The 19894-nt window shown below is 38.6% G+C and overlaps 1 protein-coding gene across 5 annotated transcripts in view; it reads right to left on the reverse strand.

Moving 5' to 3' along the window:
• Nucleotides 1–19894, reverse strand: part of ptpn13 (protein tyrosine phosphatase non-receptor type 13) — a 254936-nt gene that overhangs the window by 67001 nt on the left and 168041 nt on the right. For all 5 annotated transcript variants that reach the window (XM_060825999.1, XM_060825982.1, XM_060825971.1 and 2 more), the window contains 5 exons: nt 18910–19005; nt 10967–11379; nt 6839–7049; nt 5146–5304; nt 2817–2988 (listed from right to left, as the gene is read on the reverse strand). In XM_060825999.1, the coding sequence (XP_060681982.1) occupies nt 2817–2988; nt 5146–5304; nt 6839–7049; nt 10967–11379; nt 18910–19005 (1051 nt within the window). The remainder of the gene's footprint in view (nt 1–2816; nt 2989–5145; nt 5305–6838; nt 7050–10966; nt 11380–18909; nt 19006–19894) is intronic.

Here is a 19894-nt window from a genome sequence, read left to right on the forward strand (position 1 = left end):
TACGGAGGGAAGGTCTTACGAGGAAAGGTTGAGGGACTTGAGGCTATTTTCATTCGAGAGGTGACTTACCTTGAAACATACAAGACAATCAGAGGTGGACAGTGACAGCCTTTTTCCTAGGGTGGCGATGACTAGCATGAGGGGGCATAGCTTCAAATTGAGGGGTGATTAGGTATAGGACAGATGTCAGAGGTAGTTTCTTTACACAGAGAGTAGTAGGGGTTTGAAACGCACCGCCTGCAACAGTTGCAGACTCGCCAACTTTATGGGCATTAAAGTGGTCATTAGATAGGCATATGGACAAGAATCGAATAGTATAAGTTAGCTGGGCTTCAGATTGGTTTCATAGGGCGGTGCAACATCGACGGTTGAAGGGCCTGTGCTATGCTGTAATGTTCTATGGTCTAAAGTCATGGAGTATGCATTAGGTGATTTCAAATCTGGATATTCTCTCAGTACTGTACTGTAAAGCCTCCCCAGTTGACCAGATAGCAGCGAGTTGCGGCTGATACCTGTTGTAGTGTTGAAGAAAATGTAAGACTCATAGTCACAGAGTATTGTCTGTGCTTTGGCGCAAGGTTAGAATTACACTTCTAGGAAGTGATATAGCTTGGTGATAGGTTTCTTCATATAGTGGAGGTGACTTACATGTTGCTGCCCAAAACATTTGGACAAAAATGTTCCTCAAAGATCTGTGATGAGTTAAATGCCCTGTACAGTGTTGTTCCCCCCTCCCTCTCACTCGTCACCCAGCTGCTCCTTCTATTTCCTGCCTATCTTGCCACTTCCCCATATTCTCTAACCCAAACACAGCCCCACCAAGCTGTCCCTGCTTGAGGTACAGCTGATCTGAAGGTAGCAAAACAGCGCAGGATCAGCAAAATCTACTCGTCATAGTCAGAATTAAATCAGGAGTCTAGCTAAAAGGCTTCATTCATTATTTACAATTCAATTGCTCGTTTGTCCAAATCAACTGCTGGTTAATCTCTTCTAAGTTTTAGACAATAGTCAATAGTAGACAATAAGAAATAAAAAGGGCTTTTGCCCGAAACGTCAATTTCGCTGCACTTTGGATGCTGCCTGAACTGCTGTGTTCTTCCAGCACTACTGATCCAGAATCTGGTTTCCAGCATCTGCAGACATTATTTTTACCTCAATAGTAGATTGTCTAAAACTTATAAGAGATTAACCAGCAGTTGATTTGGACAAACTAGCAACTGAATTATAAATAATGAATGAAGCCTTTAAAGTAATATAGCTGGGGGATCTTTTCTACACACAATAGCATGAGTCATTGAGTGAGATGAGCACACGGTGAGGCACGTTTTTGGGATAGTCCAGATCACAACAGGTTCCTATAACATATTTGAGAGTGTGAAACTTTGATCTCCAGCATCTGCAGTCCTCACTTTCTCCTATAACATGTTGGCATGTGTGTTGGGTGCCTATGGAGCAGCCTGATTCTGATAGCAGTTAGGTGACTTCCACCTGACAATAACACTCAAACAATGTTACATATTTAGGTGTCTAGGAGAAAGTGAGGATTGCAGATGGTGGAGATCAGAGTTGAGAGTGTGGTGCTGGAAAAGCACAACGGGTCAGGCAGCATCCGAGGAACAGGAGAGTCGACAGTTTTGGGCATAAGGCCTTCATCAGGAAGGCCTTCATCAGGAAGCCCTTTATCAGGGTAATTTAGGTGTCTGTTTTAATCTGAAAGTGTGTTTAATGCCATAAATTTTTCTAAGTTTGCATCATCCACCAACTTTGCAATATCCGCAAAGTTTTAAATTGGTAAGATAACATCCTTGAATATCGTGACATTTTCTAAAAGCCCTTTCTGTTCCAGAACAACACACCGTATTACTCTAATTGTCAGACACAGCTCAGTTAGTAGGGCTCTGCCTCCCAGTCACAAAGTTTCAGGTTTCACTCCAGGACCTGAGCACATGAACATCAATGTCAACACCCAGTGCCGGAGGCTAGGAAACATTGTGATGCAAGTACTGTAGTACCGTCTTTCAGATGAGAAGATAAATCAACACTGTATGTTTTCTCATACGGACATATCCATTCGGTAGCTGAATATGACCTTAAGACATAGGAGTAGAAATAGACCATTCCGCTCATCAATCTGTTCCACCATTCAGAGAGATTATGGTGATCTGATTATCCTCAGTTCCACATTCCTGCCTTTCGCTGTAATTCTTGATTCCCTTACTAAATATAAATATGGCCATCTCAGCCTTGAATATATGTAGCAACTGATGTTTTAATAAATTTCTGATTCTGATTCAAGTTTAATCTCCTCCACTAAATTCCCTCATTTGATAGAAAAAAAACCTCAAAATCTTTCAAATATCAGGCTTTAAACTTGGGAAGCAATTCTAATTTTATCGTTCCATAAGTATATACAAATAATATAGTTTCTAATTTTGTATGAACTAACAGAAGAATCTATAGAAAATTATAGTTCCTGGTCCCTCATTGTTTTCTAAATTAAATCTGTTTAGTCACGTTACTGTGATCACTTTAACATTTAATAAAATGAAACAAAAACATGTTTAATCTGCATTATTAACAAACAGTCAGCCAAACTTGTAGTGCTAATCTAAATTACAAAACAGCTTGAGACGTTAACTGCACTCATTCCCTATGATAGACTTATTTCCAGTTATAATCTATAATGAAAGAAACAGAAAGGAAAAAGGTCCCAAAAAAATATGGCAATATCTTAAATAAAACAAAATTAGTCTTGTTCTACACTGTTCAAACTATTATTATAAACACAACAAGCTGAATTATTTAAAAAGATTTACCTAGTTCATGCTTGTGCCACATCAGTGTGATATCTGGGAGCGAATGTGGCTTCATTGGAAACTCTGGTATTTCTAGAACCCGTCCAATTACTAGAGTGACTGTATCTGGGATAGATCGAAGAAAATCCACTGCTTCTGCATGGCTCATACTGGTGATGTCAACACCATTCACCTATGACAAGCAGTGGCAAAAGAACTAAAGCTGTTATCATGTAAGACACATCTTCCAAATAAATGAGTCATCCAAATCTACGCCCATTTGCATGCTTACTGTATTTCTGCTTATGCTCGGACTTGTTTTGTCTGAAATGCTTTGCTCACATGAAGCTAACTTTGTGGTCTGATTCTACTCAACTTAGAATGAAACACTGTTCCTGATAATTATTAAACTGTAGTTGCATCAGAGATACTTGATATTATCAGTACATCAAAAGGTCTGTAAAACTTCTACTAATGTTGTTCATGAGGTATTTTGTTTCATTTTACAAAGGACCACCAGTTCAGATTTACTTTAGCAAAATAGCTTAAGCTATGCCTTATTCTAGATAGGATTACCAAGAATTAGGATACTTGTAATTTATATTTTAACCATGTATAGAAATGATGCTAATATACAGCACGAGAGATTTGGAAATTGGGAATTTTTTCTTTCTCCTTCATTTTCAAATTACATTAAAAAAAAAACTGAACAACATGGACGCATGCCACAAAACAGCAACATTAGTTCAGACACTACTGGAAGTAACAACATCGTTGGGAGAAGATACAATAATTAATGTCTCAATAGTTTCCTAAAGAAAACAATTACAAAATTTGTTTTAATACATTTTAAGATTGAAATCCTGGTGCAGTCACTTAACATTTGGTTATTGAGACCTTGCTTTCCCAGAAGGTCATAAATAATTACAGATTTCTTGGTTTCAAGTACATGGGGAAGCAGACAAATTTGCTGACAATAGTCCCCAAAATGCCAAGTAACATTCAAGCAAGGAAGTGACCAATGAGGGAGAAGGCACACTCCTATGTTAATGAAACAGAATCTGAGAGGAGCTGCTCCTCTAATCACAGACTATTTATTCCAGCAAATACAGGAAGGAAACAGCTGGTGACTGTAGGAGCAGCGGTAGTGGGAAGGTACATGGCTGTGTGTCAGGCTGAGGGGCCAAAAACAGGCTGGCTAGTGAGCAGAAACACAGAACTCACAAAGCAGAGAAAGAGAGGACAGTTTTGAATCTATCAACAGACAAAAAAATCTTTCAACTGAGAGCAAGGAATACTTGAAGTGACTGAAGTCAGGATTTTCTTTGAGATGAAGATGGCATTTCTAACTTAAGGCTACAAAGGTTCAACAGCTACTAAATAGTAAAGGTGGAGTTGATGCTATTATGATGAACACTGTATTGGAAAATCTAATAACGGATTTGCATACACGCAAAACACATCTCAAAGTTTTTCCAGAAACTATGCATAACTTAGTCAGATGTGACATCACTTCACCTGACGAAGGAGCAGTGCTCCGAAAGCTTGTGATTTCAAATAAACCTGTTGGACTATAACCTGGTGTCATGTGACTTCTAAATTTGTCCACCCCAGTCTAACAGCAGCATCTCCACGTCACATGCATTAATTAGAATGCAGTTTGTGTTAATTACAAACATGGAACTATTTGCATATACTAACATTTCAACAGGAATGAATGACTTGGATTTTTTATAATTCTCTTTATGACCTTAGGACATCCCAAAGTGCTTTATATTAAAGTTCATTCCTGAGCAACTTCAACCATAACAGTAGATGATTGTCTCACTTTTCCCTATACAAACTCGCCAGCAGAAATTTACTCAAACATTGTTCTATCCAATTGTACAGTTTCTCTCTCTCATTCTTTAATTCCCAAGCTTCCTGCATTGATTCCATGTTCTTTCCCTTTGGCATCACCTGCAATTTTGTTTTGCTGATTTACATTCAGTTTCTCAATCCAAGTCAATTAACAGCAGACATGATCTCGTTACAGAGCCCCAAGTCCCCAAATTCAAAATATTTCTTCAGTGAGATTGTTTCTCTTAACTTTTTTCAAGTTTTTTTCCCCACTTTTCATGCCCTTTTATTTTATCTAATTCCCTGATTACAGTTTTGATTTCAACAAGCCTTCTTGAAGTCAAGATCCATTAGGTCATAATGTGATGGAAACTTTTTCTCCGTCCTGACCTGAATAGTTTCAGCACTATCTGTTTTTATCCCAGATTTCCCGCATCCGCAGTACTTTGCTTTTGACTTATTATTTTAATACAAATTTAGAATAAATTACTTGTATTCTGATCAGACTTACCATTATCAACCTGTCACCAGGTCTTAGCCTTCCGTCACTTTTTGCAGGGTCCTGGATAATATCATGTATGTAGCTACCAATGTTAGTGTCTCCTTTTGTCACAGTGAAACCCAGACTCCCTTTTTCTGATTTCTTCAAAGTAACATGCAATTCCACTTCCTATGGCAAAGGACTATGTTAGATTATGCAGCAGGTAGTGACACATAAAAAAAACAACTACCTGTGTGTTAAATGAAATAAATCTAACTAAACTACCTTACATCAGCTTAACTTCAGTGAGGAAATATCTAGACAATTATTTGAGATAGAATAGTTACATGGAGAAAAGGTAGGTTGATTACGAAGATTTAACATTGATTTCTAAAGGGGAAATCATGTTTAACTAACTTGGAGATTTTGCAAAGATAGTGGAAAGATTTGAGGAAGGTAATGCTTTTAGTATACATGGACTTTCAGAAGTCATTTAGAATAGTACCATTTAACAGATCTGTGAGCAAAGTTCCAGGCCATGGAATAAAAGGGTTAGTAGCAACGTGGATACAAAACTGGTTGGGTGATGGAAAAAAGAAAGCAATAGTAAAACAATATTTTTCAGACAGGAGGAAGATTAGTAACTGCGCTCCCAGGGGTCATATTGCTTTTCTTGATAGAACAGAACATATACAGAATGCCTTCGGCCCAATGATTTAGATTCTGAGTGCAGGGGGCAATTTCAAAGTTTGCAGATGACACTAAACTTGGAAGAGTTGCAAACTATGAGGAGAATAGTGTAGAACTCCAGAAGGTCATTCACAAGTTGCTGTAGCAGGCAGATAGGTGGCAGATAAATTTCAATGCAGGCAAGTATGAGTTTCATTGTGGTAGGAAGAACGTTGAAAGACAATATAAAATAGGGGTACATTTCTAAAGTGGGGGGAGCGGTAGGTACAGTAGCAGAAGGACCTGGCGCATATGTGCATAGAAGCATAGTGTCCAAGAGCAAGGTGGCAATAAGATCTCAGCTGGACTATTGTTCTGGGTGCCACATTATAGGAAGATGTGAATGCACTGGAGAGTGTGCAGAAGTGGTTTACAATAATGATTCCAAGATGAGGAACATCACTAATGAGAATAGACTGAAGAAGTTCAGATGATCTTCCTTGGAAAGAAGGCGGCTGAGAGGAGATCTGATAGAGGCCTTCAAAAAGATGACTGCACTAGATAGAGTTGATAAGGAGAATATGTTCTGTTCATTCAATGAACATGAATGAAATGACAGATTTAGAGTGATTCCCAAAAAAAGCAAGGATGAAGTGAGACAACCATTCACTCTGAGTATATAGGAAATGAAATGCACTGCCTAGAAGTGTGGTGAAGGCAGCTTCAATGTGGGGGATTTAAAACAGCATTGGATGATTATTTGGATAATAATAATGTGCAAGAATGTGGGGGTCAAAACTGGAAAATGGCACTAAATTACGATGCTCACTTAATAACCCAGCGCAGGTATGATTAGCCAAATTGCCTCCTTCTGCCTCAGAAGGGCATGATTCTAAATGAGTAATCAAATTTTAAGTGCAATGGATTTTCAATCTCTGTTCAAGCAGCAAGATGGTAATTGATCAATTACAAATTAAATCCACTGTAATCGTTATTGCAAAATGATTCTTATGCCAAAAAAGATGTTAACAGGTAACCTGTCATTGATATTTACTGGCTGTAACTCAGAATCTTCCTCTTCAAGGTTCTTGCTGTCCTGATGTTGTGCTGGAATGGCTATTGTATCGGAGATTGAAGAATCCATCTCAGATGCTGAACTGCAACTAATGCAGTTCTCATCTACTGGAGTAGGAGATGGAACCACAGGTTGAAGTTTAAAGCCTTGCTGTGGTGCATGGTCGAGAAGCATTGGTGAAGGTAACTTTCTGGAATAGAAATAGGATCATAAATAGCTTAAACTGGGTAAGTTTACACAAAAATATAAATCACACATTACTTTCTTCCAAAAAAGACATGTCCTTGTATTTTAAGATGTATTTTGTTTTAACTGCATAGATTACCAGCAGCAAAGTTTCTCTAAGAAAGGTGACACAAATCAGTGGAAATTCCTATTGGTAATCTGAATATTAATTCATTGTACTAAATACAACCTTCTAATCATGTAAAGGAAGCATGAACTCATCAAGTGATTATATTGTCTGACCCCATATCCTCTCCATCACCAAGGAACCGGTTTCCTTTCGTTGCAATAAAACAGCTGACAATTTGCCCCATGGATAACATGACGAAAAAATCTGAACCCAATAATAAAGTTAGCTCCAGTATACTGTCTATTCAATATGCCGATTGTACCTGAATTATTGCATCTGTGTAATCATGAATGAGTGTATCCCTTTTCCTTTATTTATTACTTTCTACAGAGCACAGTATAGAATTTATTGTGACAATACAGTTTTCGCTTTATATAGAAAAGGACGTTCCACTTCCATAACACTGTTGATCATATCCTAAAAAGTATTCCAATTTAATATGTTTGAAATGCTTTCATTGCAGTAATGTAGAAGGCATTAAAACAAAGATCTTACAACTGTAATTAGATAAACAGAGAGATACTCTAATCAATGATATTGGTTGATTGGTAGAAGTTGGCAAGGACAACTACAGAACTCTTTCGTTTTCAGAAATCACCACAGGGTCTTAGGTTCACCCAAAAGGGCAGATGTAACCCCTGGTTAATGATCTCAACAGAAATACTCTTGACTCAGAAGGGTTTTGCCTCAACCCCTGCTTGAAGATTTAGACATATAATATAGGCATAAACTTTCAGTAGAGAGGGAATGCTGCATAGTAAAAGCCGCCACATTTTACCTAAGATGTCTAAACGCAAACCCATTCACCTATTGAGATGGATATAAAACATCTTATATGCTAAGAGCTTTGCCCAGTCCAATTTTTCAACAATTATAACAACCATCATAACCACCAAAAACAGATTACCTGCTCAATCATCTCAACTGGCATGAAAGATTGACTAATACTGTTTTTGTAAAGCACTAATCTACTTGTTATTTGCTTTATTTAATGAGAAAGAAAAACCAAACTGCAAAGACTGCATTTTGGAAAAGGTAGGCTTTAAATGGGTGGAGGTTGGTGTAACGCAACATAGAAAATGAACCAGGATGCTTGTAAACAAATCAAGGTCCTATATAATATAGAAAGGTAGTAAAAGAATTCTGCACTAAAATGTGGGTTTCCATTCTTCTACTGTAATTTAAATAGGGGTATAGCAGAATCTCAAGTGAGTTGCCTGGAAATGTTAATGGCACTTCACAGAGACTTGTTTTAAGAAATTATGACAGAGAGATTGGATAAAATTTCACATGATTACCAGACTTCCTTCTGTTCATCAGGGCACAGGATTCAATTCGAAACAAATTAAATGAAAATTCAAGAAATTCCATTCATTACTCCATTGGTCGCAAAGGCATCAAGATTATTAAGTAGACATAGCTTCACTCTTTTAATTTGTGGTGCGTAACAAAAGCTCAAAGAATATGACACAAATCACAATGCAAGGTTTGAAGTGGCAAACTCAAACTTGTGCAACAGTGTCTTTCTGAGTTTGGAGTTGTGATATATTTGTGGCTCATGAAGAGAACTCTGAATCTGGACATGGAGATGGAAATACATTAGGTATTTTTTCCTTGAGGAGCAAAGGAAAATAACCACCAAAATATGAACTGAATATAAAACAGAATAAGATCACCAATAAAGTTGGAGCATGACCATCAACACTGGACTTATCATAAATACTATTATTTGCACCATAATTTAAACTCAAGGTGAGTTTCCAAATGCGTACCCAAATCAAAATGACTGTCCAAGCCAAGCAGCATTGCTCAACGTAATACATCGAAAAGAAATAATAGTTATCAAAAGCAGTGATTATCATTTGATCCACTTTGGTCATGCCTCTTGTTTGATTCTGTTGAATAAAATTCTCCTTGTCCTCAGCTTTCCTTCCTGTGCATTGAATCACCAAGGATTCCCAATTATTAACCCTTGTGAACCTGACCATACTCAGAACTCTAATTGGCTCATTAGTGCAGGATCAGTTTATGGTCAATCTTGGTTTGGCAAGGTTGCATCTGTTTAATTCCCGCTTAGTTTCTTTAAAAGCAAAGGTCATCTTTGTAATGTTACTTCCTACTGTCTCCTTGTCCATTTTTTCACATACCCACTTTGAAAGAATACCTCTTTGTAGCAGCATAGTCAGCATAGCTTACCAATGCCATAGATCTTTATGAAGATAGATGGTACGAGTAGAACAATATATGCATCCACTTATACTAGATAGTGTCTCAGTGACTAACAACCATCCCTAATCTCCCAACTGATGCAATTGAAAGTTCCCCTAAACCAGGGCATTATCCTTCAATTGAAAGAACCATGTGTGACTCCGTAATAACTGTTGATGCCAAAAACAAATTAAAACACAAAGTAACCATAGAAAAGTATTACAAGTACATATTATACATTTGAAGTTACAATACTAAACCAATTTGAAGCATAGCTGTGTATTTGAGTAAAAGCTTTTTACCTTAAAGCATTCATAGTTTACATTAGCAGGAGCTATAAAAACTGCGAATCCAAAAAAAAAGTTACCTTAATTTTGGCCTGAATTTCCTTCTTTACAAAAAGTATTTACAAATAATTACATTCAAATAAAATATAATGTCTTTCCTTACTTGCTTAATCAAATTAAAATGATTATTGAAAAATCCTACAATGGGATTATCATTGTTGAATTCCCTTACGATTAACATTCTGGGATTTGGAAGAATGGGGTGGTTTATAACTGACAGAACCCAAACAGGTCCAGCCATTTAATACTGTAGCTACAAGAACAAGTCAGAGCTTGGGAATTCTGAGGTACATAACTCACCACCTGACTTCACAAAGGCAGTGCACTACCTCCAAGGCACAAATCAGGACTGTGCCTGGAACAGTGCAACTCTAACCACATTCAAGAATGTTAACACCATTTTAAACAAAGCCCGTTTAATTAACACTACATTCCCCACCTTTAAATGTTAACATCTTCTAACATTGGTGCACACGGCAGCAATGCGTACAACACGTAAGATATACTGCAGCAAGTTGCCACAGTTTCTTTGACAGCACCTTCGAATCCAGCAGTTGCACAAGACAGAGACAGTTTACACACGGAACACCACCAGTTTTAAGTATCCACCAAATCACACACTGTCCTGAATTGGAACAATATTGTTGCTGGGTCTAAAGCTTGGAACTCCCCAAAAGTATGCGAGATGCACCAGATGGACGACATCAGTTCAAGTGGCTCACTATTATCATCTCAAAGTAAGTTAGGGATGAGTTACAAATGCTGGTCTTGCCAGTGATACTAATATTTCATGGGAAAGAAAAATCGAAACTTGGTTTTCTGAGTACCTTCGATTTCACTTACTGCACAAGTGAAAGCCATGCCATTAGCTGCTAAGGCCCTAAGCTTTGGTATTACTTGCATAAATTTCTCTGACCTTCACTAAGACATCATTAAAGCTGCTGGTCATCTGCTGTAATAGCTCATGGAGATTGGTGTCAATTTTCCTTTGATAATGCTTTTATGAAATGGGATTTTTACTACATAAACACTGGTCATTATTTTTGTCCTTGAAAGGATGATTAGTCATTATATCAAAGAAACAATAAATTCCTATTGCTTTTCAACCACCATAGAAGCTGATCATTTAATAAAAACGGAAGAGAATTTTTTGAAGGAGCTTGAAACATCGATTTAATTTAATCTATCAAAACCAACCTGTTAATTAGCTCATGTCTAGAAGATTCTGGTGGAGAAAAGTAAATATTTTGAAAGGTTTCTTCCTGGCGGGATGGCATTTTGTACTGGCTGCTCGACAAAGACGTTGCATTCACAGGCATTTGACTAATGGTGGTCATTTTTTTGTTAATGAACTCATCTTTTAACATGGAACACTTGGCGACATGATCTTTCAATATGGGACACTTGTCCACATCATCAGCATTTGAGCAGTCCCGATAGCTATCTCTTGGAGGAGACTTCAACCTTGGATTTTGAACTTCCCTTTCAACTTCTTTATCTTCTTCATCCACAATACTGGTATTCATCTTTCCAGATATCAGCAAGTTGTCCAAGCTCGGTTTCTGTAATTTACTTCTGTAAGCCTCATTTGTCTGGGAATCACGTACACTCTGTAATAATGACAGATTGTCCTTTAATCAAATTATACAACTTTTGAAACATCTTCCAACTGCTGCAAGACCTGAAGCTTTGTTTTTAAGGGACTGAATTTTCTTAAAATTATGTTGATGTATAATTATCATTTATGAACATCTACTGCAGTTGAAAAGCAGAAAACTCCTTTGTATAATGCCAAATGCTTCATGAATACAATTATAATGGAGACTGTTCAATCTGTATTAAACCTCTTATTGTGAAATGACTGTCCTAAAAAACAATGATAAAGGACTACTGATGAAGTAAAAGCAAATTTCTGTGGCGACTGGAAATCAGAAATTTAAAAAATTATGGTAATACTCAGCCGATCAGGCAGCATCTGTGGAGTGAAACAAGATTAAAGTTTCAGTTCGAGGTGAATTTTCACACTAATAAAAAGGCATCTCAATTTGAAATACTGATTCTGTTTCTATCCACAAATACTGCCTGCACAGTAAGTCAGTTCCATTTGTCTTTATCACTGAAGAAGAAACAATTCTGACTGTACTATCATTAGGAAGGAGACAGTGCAGGAGCAATGATCTTTGGGACAACCACAAAGACCAATATATCTGAAACAAAAATGCTAAAGTACAAATTTAATGCCAAAGAAACAAACAACTGGGATGCAAAAATGTAGAAGGAATATAAACACAGAATGCAAAAGTTAATGAAGACTTCAGAATCAAATAGAAATGAGGAAAATAAACTGGAGCAGCTTGCGGAACCAGTACATGACTTTGCAAAATGGGAATTCTCAGATGAGCTAGCCACTGGTTTTATAACACTGTTGTCGTGAGGCACTTGCCTCTGATCAACAAACACTGCATTGAAGAGGGAAAATTGCAAGGAGCATTGCCATTGGACCATTGTTGAATGCCTGCCAATGATCAGTTGGTTAGGTCTAGAAAAAATACATCTAACATTAATAGAGTGGATGGCATACCAAGTAATTTAAAGAAAGGAAAACTGAAAGAACCCTTTGATATTGATCAACCCTGTGATGAGCAAGAGAGTGGAAAGGGTTTGGTTGGGGGTGGGGGTGAGGGAGGGTACAGTGACTGAACTATCCCAACCTAACGCATGTGTACCTGCTATCATGTTCATGGTGGTAGATTACATGCCATGCAAACCTCACAGTAACAGGACACTTCATTAACTCACATAAATGTGGCAGTCACAGTGGAATTAGGAGCCTGATGTTTTTAATTTTAGTTATGGAGTCATAGAATCATTCAACACAGAAACAGACCCTTTGGTCCAATGAGTCTATGCTAACCAAGTTTCCAAACTAAACTAGTCCCATCTGTCTGCATTTGGGCCATTCCTCCCCTATATTCATGTAACTGTCCGAATGTCTTATAAACACGGTAACTGTACCAACATCTACCACTTCCTCTGGCAGTTCATTTCATATATGAACCACCCTCTGTGTGAAAAGGCTGCCCCTCGAGTCCGTTTTAAATCTTTCTCCTCTCACCTTAAAAATAGGGCCCCTACTTTTCAATCCCCCAAAGTGTAGGGAAAAGGCGTTTGCTATTCACCTATCTATGATCCTCATGATTGCCATCAGGTTTCATGAAGTTCAGGAAACCAGGGTGACAGGAGGTGCCTGCTAAAGTTGTTTTCCTTTTACAGACTAAAAGGAGCAGAAGGAACCCCTCCTCACATTCAGGCAAAGCTTTGGCCTCCCCTATTTTCCCATTTCCGTTCTCAATCACCATCTTCTTCCCATTCTCCCCACCTCTATCAGCTCTGATTTCTTGCTCTCTTCTATCTTGTTGCTCTCCTCCCCTTTACCAAGTCCCAGTCACATGATCCCCACCTCTCTCTCTCTCTCGATTGTCAAGTACTACTCCCTGTGCCCTCTAGCTTGGCAGCATGTCAATTTGGGCAACTGTTGTGTGTGAAGAGGAACAATAAAATTATAACTAGGTTCTACCCTCAACTCTGACAGGATTTCTGTTCTTTGGTGCCCATATTATTACAACTCTTCCCAATTCCCGCTAAATATTAGGATCTAGGATTATAGTATCACACTTTCAAAGGAAAATTATACTTTTTCCATTCTACCATTCCTATGGCAAACTGAATGCACGTCAAACTTAACAGAGAAACAATACTATTGCCTGGATATCTAATTTCTCACCAGAAAATTTGCATACGTTAAGAACGATGCTTCAGACGTTACAAAGCTAGAGAGAAAAAAAATACTGGAAATAATCAGCAGGTCGGATACTTCTGAAAGAACAACAGGGTCAGAAACATCAGATCAGATGTGGGATAAGCATAGAAAATCATAATAGAACAGGAAGCAGCATGTGAGGAAGGGTAGTCAATGTAGCTGTGGGAGTGACTGGCTTCAATATTCTTTACAGGCCTATCCCAGAAATGGATACAAAAAAGTTGAGGAAAGCAAGTTGTATTTGAGTTTGATCAATTGCCAAGGTATAGTTCCAATCTATTCCTGTTTCTTCTGATCTCCTGTTGTCTTGCATCCATTTTTTCTTTCTTACTAACTCTGACATGGTTCATTACATTATTTGTTCCTAATTTTTGACTGAAGGGGTAAAAATATACCGACTAATTTTAATTTAACATTACACGGAAATGCTGAGATTAGCACTGCCTTGCAAGATACCCTGGCAAGCAAAAGAACATAATTTACCAGTTTTAGAATAAACAGAATCCAACTGAGAGTACAATGTAAATTTCATCATTATAACAAAATGATAGGTTACAGGAATGAAAGACTGGGGATTAAACAGAAAGAAACACAATGTCATACTGTGCATACAACTCCAGGTTCAGCACAAGGGGTTCCATATAAAACTGGGGAGTACTATGATTCCTCATTAAACAGAATGAAATACCTACAGAACTGGGGTATAAATAAATAAGTTTTGAAGTGCAGTTAAGCCTTTTGATGTGCTTTGTGGTTAGCAGTGACTCAGTGCTATAAAAACACTAGCAATCAAGCAGAAACATGTGCCGTTGTGCTAGACGTACTAAATTGGGTTTTATTAAGAAGCTAAAAGGATTGGTAAGGTTTCCACTTTCTAAAAAATAGTTAAAAACAATAAATACTTATCGATTGTCTTTCCAAGCTCAGGTATCAGTGCAGAATCAATAAACAGTTAGTTTCTTATCTATTACACTTATCTCAAAAGGAACCCTAATTTTAATATGTTTTATGACAGTTGTAGTGAAAATCTACATTCATTTTACAATTCATTTAAATGTCAGATGGATAATGCAGATGCGGGCGGGGGGGAGGGGTTAAAAGCCATTCAACAAAAAACGATATTCAATTCAACATGTAAGTTGGGATATATTTACAAAGAATAAAAGTTTATAGCTTGCACAGAAAGACAGGATTAGATTGCTGTCTCCACCTGAACCTAGCTTGGTCTTTTAAAAATAAACATGAATAGCTTCCATGAGCAAGATGATACTTGTTGTTCATGGGAGTTGTGTGCTGCTGGCTAAGCCAGTATTCATTGCCAGTCCCTAATTACCCTGGAAAAGGTGGTGGTTCTCTTTTTTTTTGAACTGCTGTAGTACATAGGGTGTCGGTTCACCCACAGTGCTGTTAGGAAGGGCATTCTATGGTTATGACAGCTAAGGAATGGTGACATAGTTTCCAAGTCCAGTTAGGGTGGTCAGGAGGAGAACTTGCACATGACGGTGGTACCATGCATCAGCTGCCCTTGTGACCTCTAGGCAGGAATTTGGAAAGTACTGCTGAAGGAGTTACTGTCAGGTTACTGCAGTGCCTTTTGTAAATAGTACACTCTGCTGCCATTGTGCAGTGGTGTGAAGGGAGTGTGTTAGTGGTGGTGGATCTGGTGTCAAATCAAGCAGCTTGCTTTGTCCTGGATGGTGTTGAGCTTGTTGAGCATTGTTAGTGCTGCAGTTATTTAGGCAAGTACATCACATTCCATGGCACTCCTGAGTTATGCCTTGTAGGTGGCAGACAACCACTGGAGAAACAATAGGCAAGTTACTCACCGCAGAATTCTGAGACTTTAACTTGTTGCTGCAGTCACAATACTGGGAAAATTTGGTTCCTGGATAATAGTGACAGTAAGGGTTTCAGTGATGGTGATGAAATTCATTGGCAAGAGACAATGGTTTAACTTTACCTTGTTGGAAATGGTTATTACATAGCATTTGTGGGGCACATGTTACTCATGACTTATCAGTTCAAGCTTGTACGTATTTTCCAGGTTTTACTACAGATGGACAGTGACTGCTTGAATATTTGAGGAGTTGCAAATGGTGCTGAACGTTGTGCAATCATCAGTGTACATCCCCACTTCTGACCTTTATGATGGCTGGAAAGTCATTGAAGAAGCAGCTGGGCTTAGGCTTCTGCAGAGATCTCCTGGAATGGCCTCCAACAATCATTACCATCTTCCTCTCGGTAGATAGGACTTTAAACAGTGAACAGATTCCCCACCTCCCCAATTACTTCAGTTTTGCTAGTTGCCTTGATGCCACATTCAGTCAAATGCTTTAATGATGTCAAGGGCAGTCACTTTCACCTCACATCTGAAGTTTAGCTCCATGTTTAAATCAAGGAAGACAGACTATGAGATTAGAAGCTGAGAGGCCCTGGTGGAAAGCAAACTGAGTGTCAGTAAGCAAGTTATTCCTTTACACGTGTTGGTTGGTAGCATGGTTGATGACCTATTATCAGGTCTGGTAATGAGTCCGGTTGAATTTGCCCTGCTTTTTTGTGGACTGGCCACACTGTTGTGTTGTACTATAACAACTTTGCCAGGGTAGTCATCAAGTCTGGAGCACAAGTTTTTAATACGATATTCGGAATGTTGTCGGGGTCTACATCCTTTGTAGTGTCCAGTGCTTTCAGCCATTTCTTGACCTCAGGGGAAGATAATTTATTTGGTTGAACACTGGCATCTCTGCTGCCAAGGCCCTCAAAATCTTACAGAGATGCTTCTGGCTGAAAAAGAATGCACAACTTCATCTTCATCTTTTGCACAGATGCACTAGGTTTACTCCGTATTGAAGGTGGAGGTATATGTGCACCCTCCTGCTAGTTGTTTCATTGCCCACATGCATTTCTAATGGATCCAGCAGGACTGCAGATCTTAGATCAGTGATGTGCTATTGAGTCACTCTTGGTGAGGGATAGTGAAGTCCTGCACCTGGAGTAGAGCCTGTGCCTTGAAACACTCAGAACTTCCTCCAAGAGGTATCCAACATGCAGGGGCACTGGCTCATATAATAGAGGGGCAGAGGATACCCCAGTCATGTTTGTCCTGATGCCATCAGACCATGGGATCCAGAGTTAATACTGAGAACTCCCAAGGTAATTCCTTCCAGCAGTATCCCATTGTGCCACCATCTCTGGTGATGGGATGGTGGGTGTCTAGGACATGGTCTGTAAGGGATGAATCCATAAATCATGTCTATGCTGCTCAACCATCTGTGGGACAGCTTCCTAATTTGCCACATGGAACACAGGGAGAACTAGCAACAAATTCAGAACTGGCTTGAAGGTAGAAGACCAGCGGGTGGTGGTGGTGGAGGATTGCTTTTCAGACTGGAGGCCTGTGACCAGTGGTTTGCCACAAGGATCGGTGCTGGGTCCACTGCTTTTCGTCATTTATAGAAATGATTTGGATGTGAAAATAGGAGGTATCGTCAGTAAGTTTGCAGATGACACCAAAATTGGAGGTGTAGTGAACAGCGAAGGAAGTTACCTCAGAGTACAATGGGATCTTGACCAGATGAGGAATGGGTTGAGGAGTGGCAGATGGAGATTAATTTAGATAAATGTGAGGAGCTGCATTTTGGAAAGGCAAATCAGGGCAGGACTTATACACCTAATGGTAAGGTTCAAAAAGACCTTAGATTGCAGGTTTATAGCTCATTGAAAGTGGAGTTACAGGTAGCCAGGATAGTGAAGAAGGTGCATAAGTATGCTTTCCTTTATTGATCAGAGCACTGAGTAAAGGAATTGGAAGGTCATGCTGTGGCTGTACAGGACATTGATTAGACCATTGTTGGAATATTATGTGCAGCTCTGGTCTCCCTCCTAGAGGAAGGATGTTGTGAAACTTGAAAGGGTTCAGAAAAGATTCACATGGATGTTGCCAGGGTTGGAGGATTTGAGCTATAGGGAGATACCAAGCAGTTTTCCCTGGAGCGCAGAGGCTGAGGGGTGGCCTTATTGAGGTTTATAAAATCATGAGAGGCATGGATAGGGTAACTAGACAAAGAGTTTTCCCTGGTTTGAGAGAGTCCAGAACTAAAGGGCATAGGTTAAGATTGAGAGGGGTAGGATTTAAAAGGGAACTAAGGGACAGCTTTTTCACGCAGAGGGTGGTGTACATGTGAAATTAACTGCCAGAGGAAGTGGTAGATGCTGGTACAATTACACCATTTAAAAGGCATCTGGATGGGTATATGAATAGGAAGGTTTTAGAGGGATATGGACCAAGTGCTGGCAAATGAGACTTGACTAACTTAGGATATCTGGTCGGCATGGATGAGTTGGACTGAAGGGTCTGTTTCCATGCTGTACATCTCTATGACTCTAAGTTACTGAATATTTGCAGAGTGAACCATGCTGTATTCACCATTTCTGGTGCTTGGGCGCCATTCAATTTATTTCTTTTGACTTTATAATGTTCTGAAACAACCTAGGTAGTAGTTTGCTAGGCCACTTCAAAGGGCAGTTAAGAAACACTTGTGTGTCTGGAGTTGTATGCAATCCACATCATGTAATGAAAACAGATTTCCTTCCCAATGGGAAGCACATAGGTTTTAATAGCAATTGCAAATGGTTAACTAGTCACCATTAGAATAACAGTCAATTATTGATCTCAAATTTCATAATAGGTTATGATGGGATTCGAACCAACTTTGGTTTGTGGCTCCAGAATACTCATTCAATGACATTATCACTACAGATCATCCACATCATCCTCTGAATGTATTTCTGAATTGTAAATTTTCTATTATGATCTACTGTAATTTAACTTCCTAGTTTTTCAAATCAACTCACATTATTGTAAGTATGCTCGTATAGAAAAATGTATCAAGGTTCATCAAGAAGCCTTAATTGGCCAAAAATCGATGCTAAGCCAAATCAGGTATTAGGAAGGGTGACTGAATGTTTCATTTTAGATTTGGGTCTTAAAGGAGATTACAGAGAGAAGCTTAGTGAGGGCATACAAGGAATAGGATCTAAACAGTTGAAGGCGTGGTAACTGACAGTGAAGCAAAGGGCTGGGGTACAAAAGAAGTCAGAGATAAAGGAATGCAAAGTTTTTATGGCAGGGGTTTTGCAGTTTGGAGGATACCTGATAAGAAGAGAAACCACAGAGCTAGTGACATAAAACATTTGGGAAATTAACAAGGAAGAGTGTGATGGATGATCAGAATTGAACACTTAATAGAACATGGACAGCAGAGTTTTGGATGACCAGTCCTGAAACCAAGAGCCATGAATTTCTATTAACATAACTCACCAAAGGGGAACCAATATCTGCTGACACACCAGATTTGGGCCTGTAAAGTAACAGAGTGACCTCCTGAGATGTCCGCCTGAGAACAGACACTATTTCCTATAAAAAAAGGAAAACATTAAAGTCTGAGTTATAACCAATGCGTTAAGTAAACAAATATGCAAAAATCAACATTAGAAATATTAGAGTTTCTGCTATTCTACACACTATTGCCTCAACAGCACTCTGAGCATCCACATGGAAAAAGAAATGATCAGTACCCCACCATGCTTATTCCCTCAAACTAGATCTGTTTTAAAATGCTATATTGAGATAGTTTTTTTTCCTCTCTACCAGTGATTCTAGAGATTGGGAATTTAGCAAAACATATCGTGTGAGATGACACAATGTCTGTGCTTTTACTAATCTTGGATCAGAAATGCTAGTTCAAACATGACATGCACATTCAATCCTCGGTACAAAGCATTTACAAATTCCAGAACTCTGAAAATAAGGCCTGTTCTAACTTAGAAGAACAAAGTTAGCTGCATTTCCAAAGACCATCTGAATCCAGTCATTACAATATAGTTATTCATTTCCTTTCATGAATCATTTTTTAAAGAACAGAAAAAGCACACAGCTTGACTACAGTATCCAGCTGAAAACTGACTGAACAGAGTAAAATAACGATGCTGGAGGAGCAACTCTATGAGCTGCTGCAACTTACAGGCATTTTTTTGAGATTATCATTAATATTTAAAAGGAATTTTTCAAAAAAAGTACTTTCAATATCTTCAAAAGGCAACTATTCAAATGGAAGTTTTAATTTAAGTTTTCTAATTGAAACATATTCAATATGAGAAATGTCTAAAGGTGTTTCACAGCTGGGCACAGAAAATGGAAGTGTGTGCTGAACCTGGAGACAGTGAGGACTGCAGATACTGGAGTGTCAGAGTCAAAACGTATGGCGCTGGAAAAGCATAGTCGGCCAGACAGCATCCAAAGACTA

This window comes from Hemiscyllium ocellatum, chromosome 1, assembly GCF_020745735.1.
Source record: "Hemiscyllium ocellatum isolate sHemOce1 chromosome 1, sHemOce1.pat.X.cur, whole genome shotgun sequence".
In the NCBI taxonomy this organism is placed as follows: Eukaryota; Metazoa; Chordata; class Chondrichthyes; order Orectolobiformes; family Hemiscylliidae; genus Hemiscyllium; species Hemiscyllium ocellatum.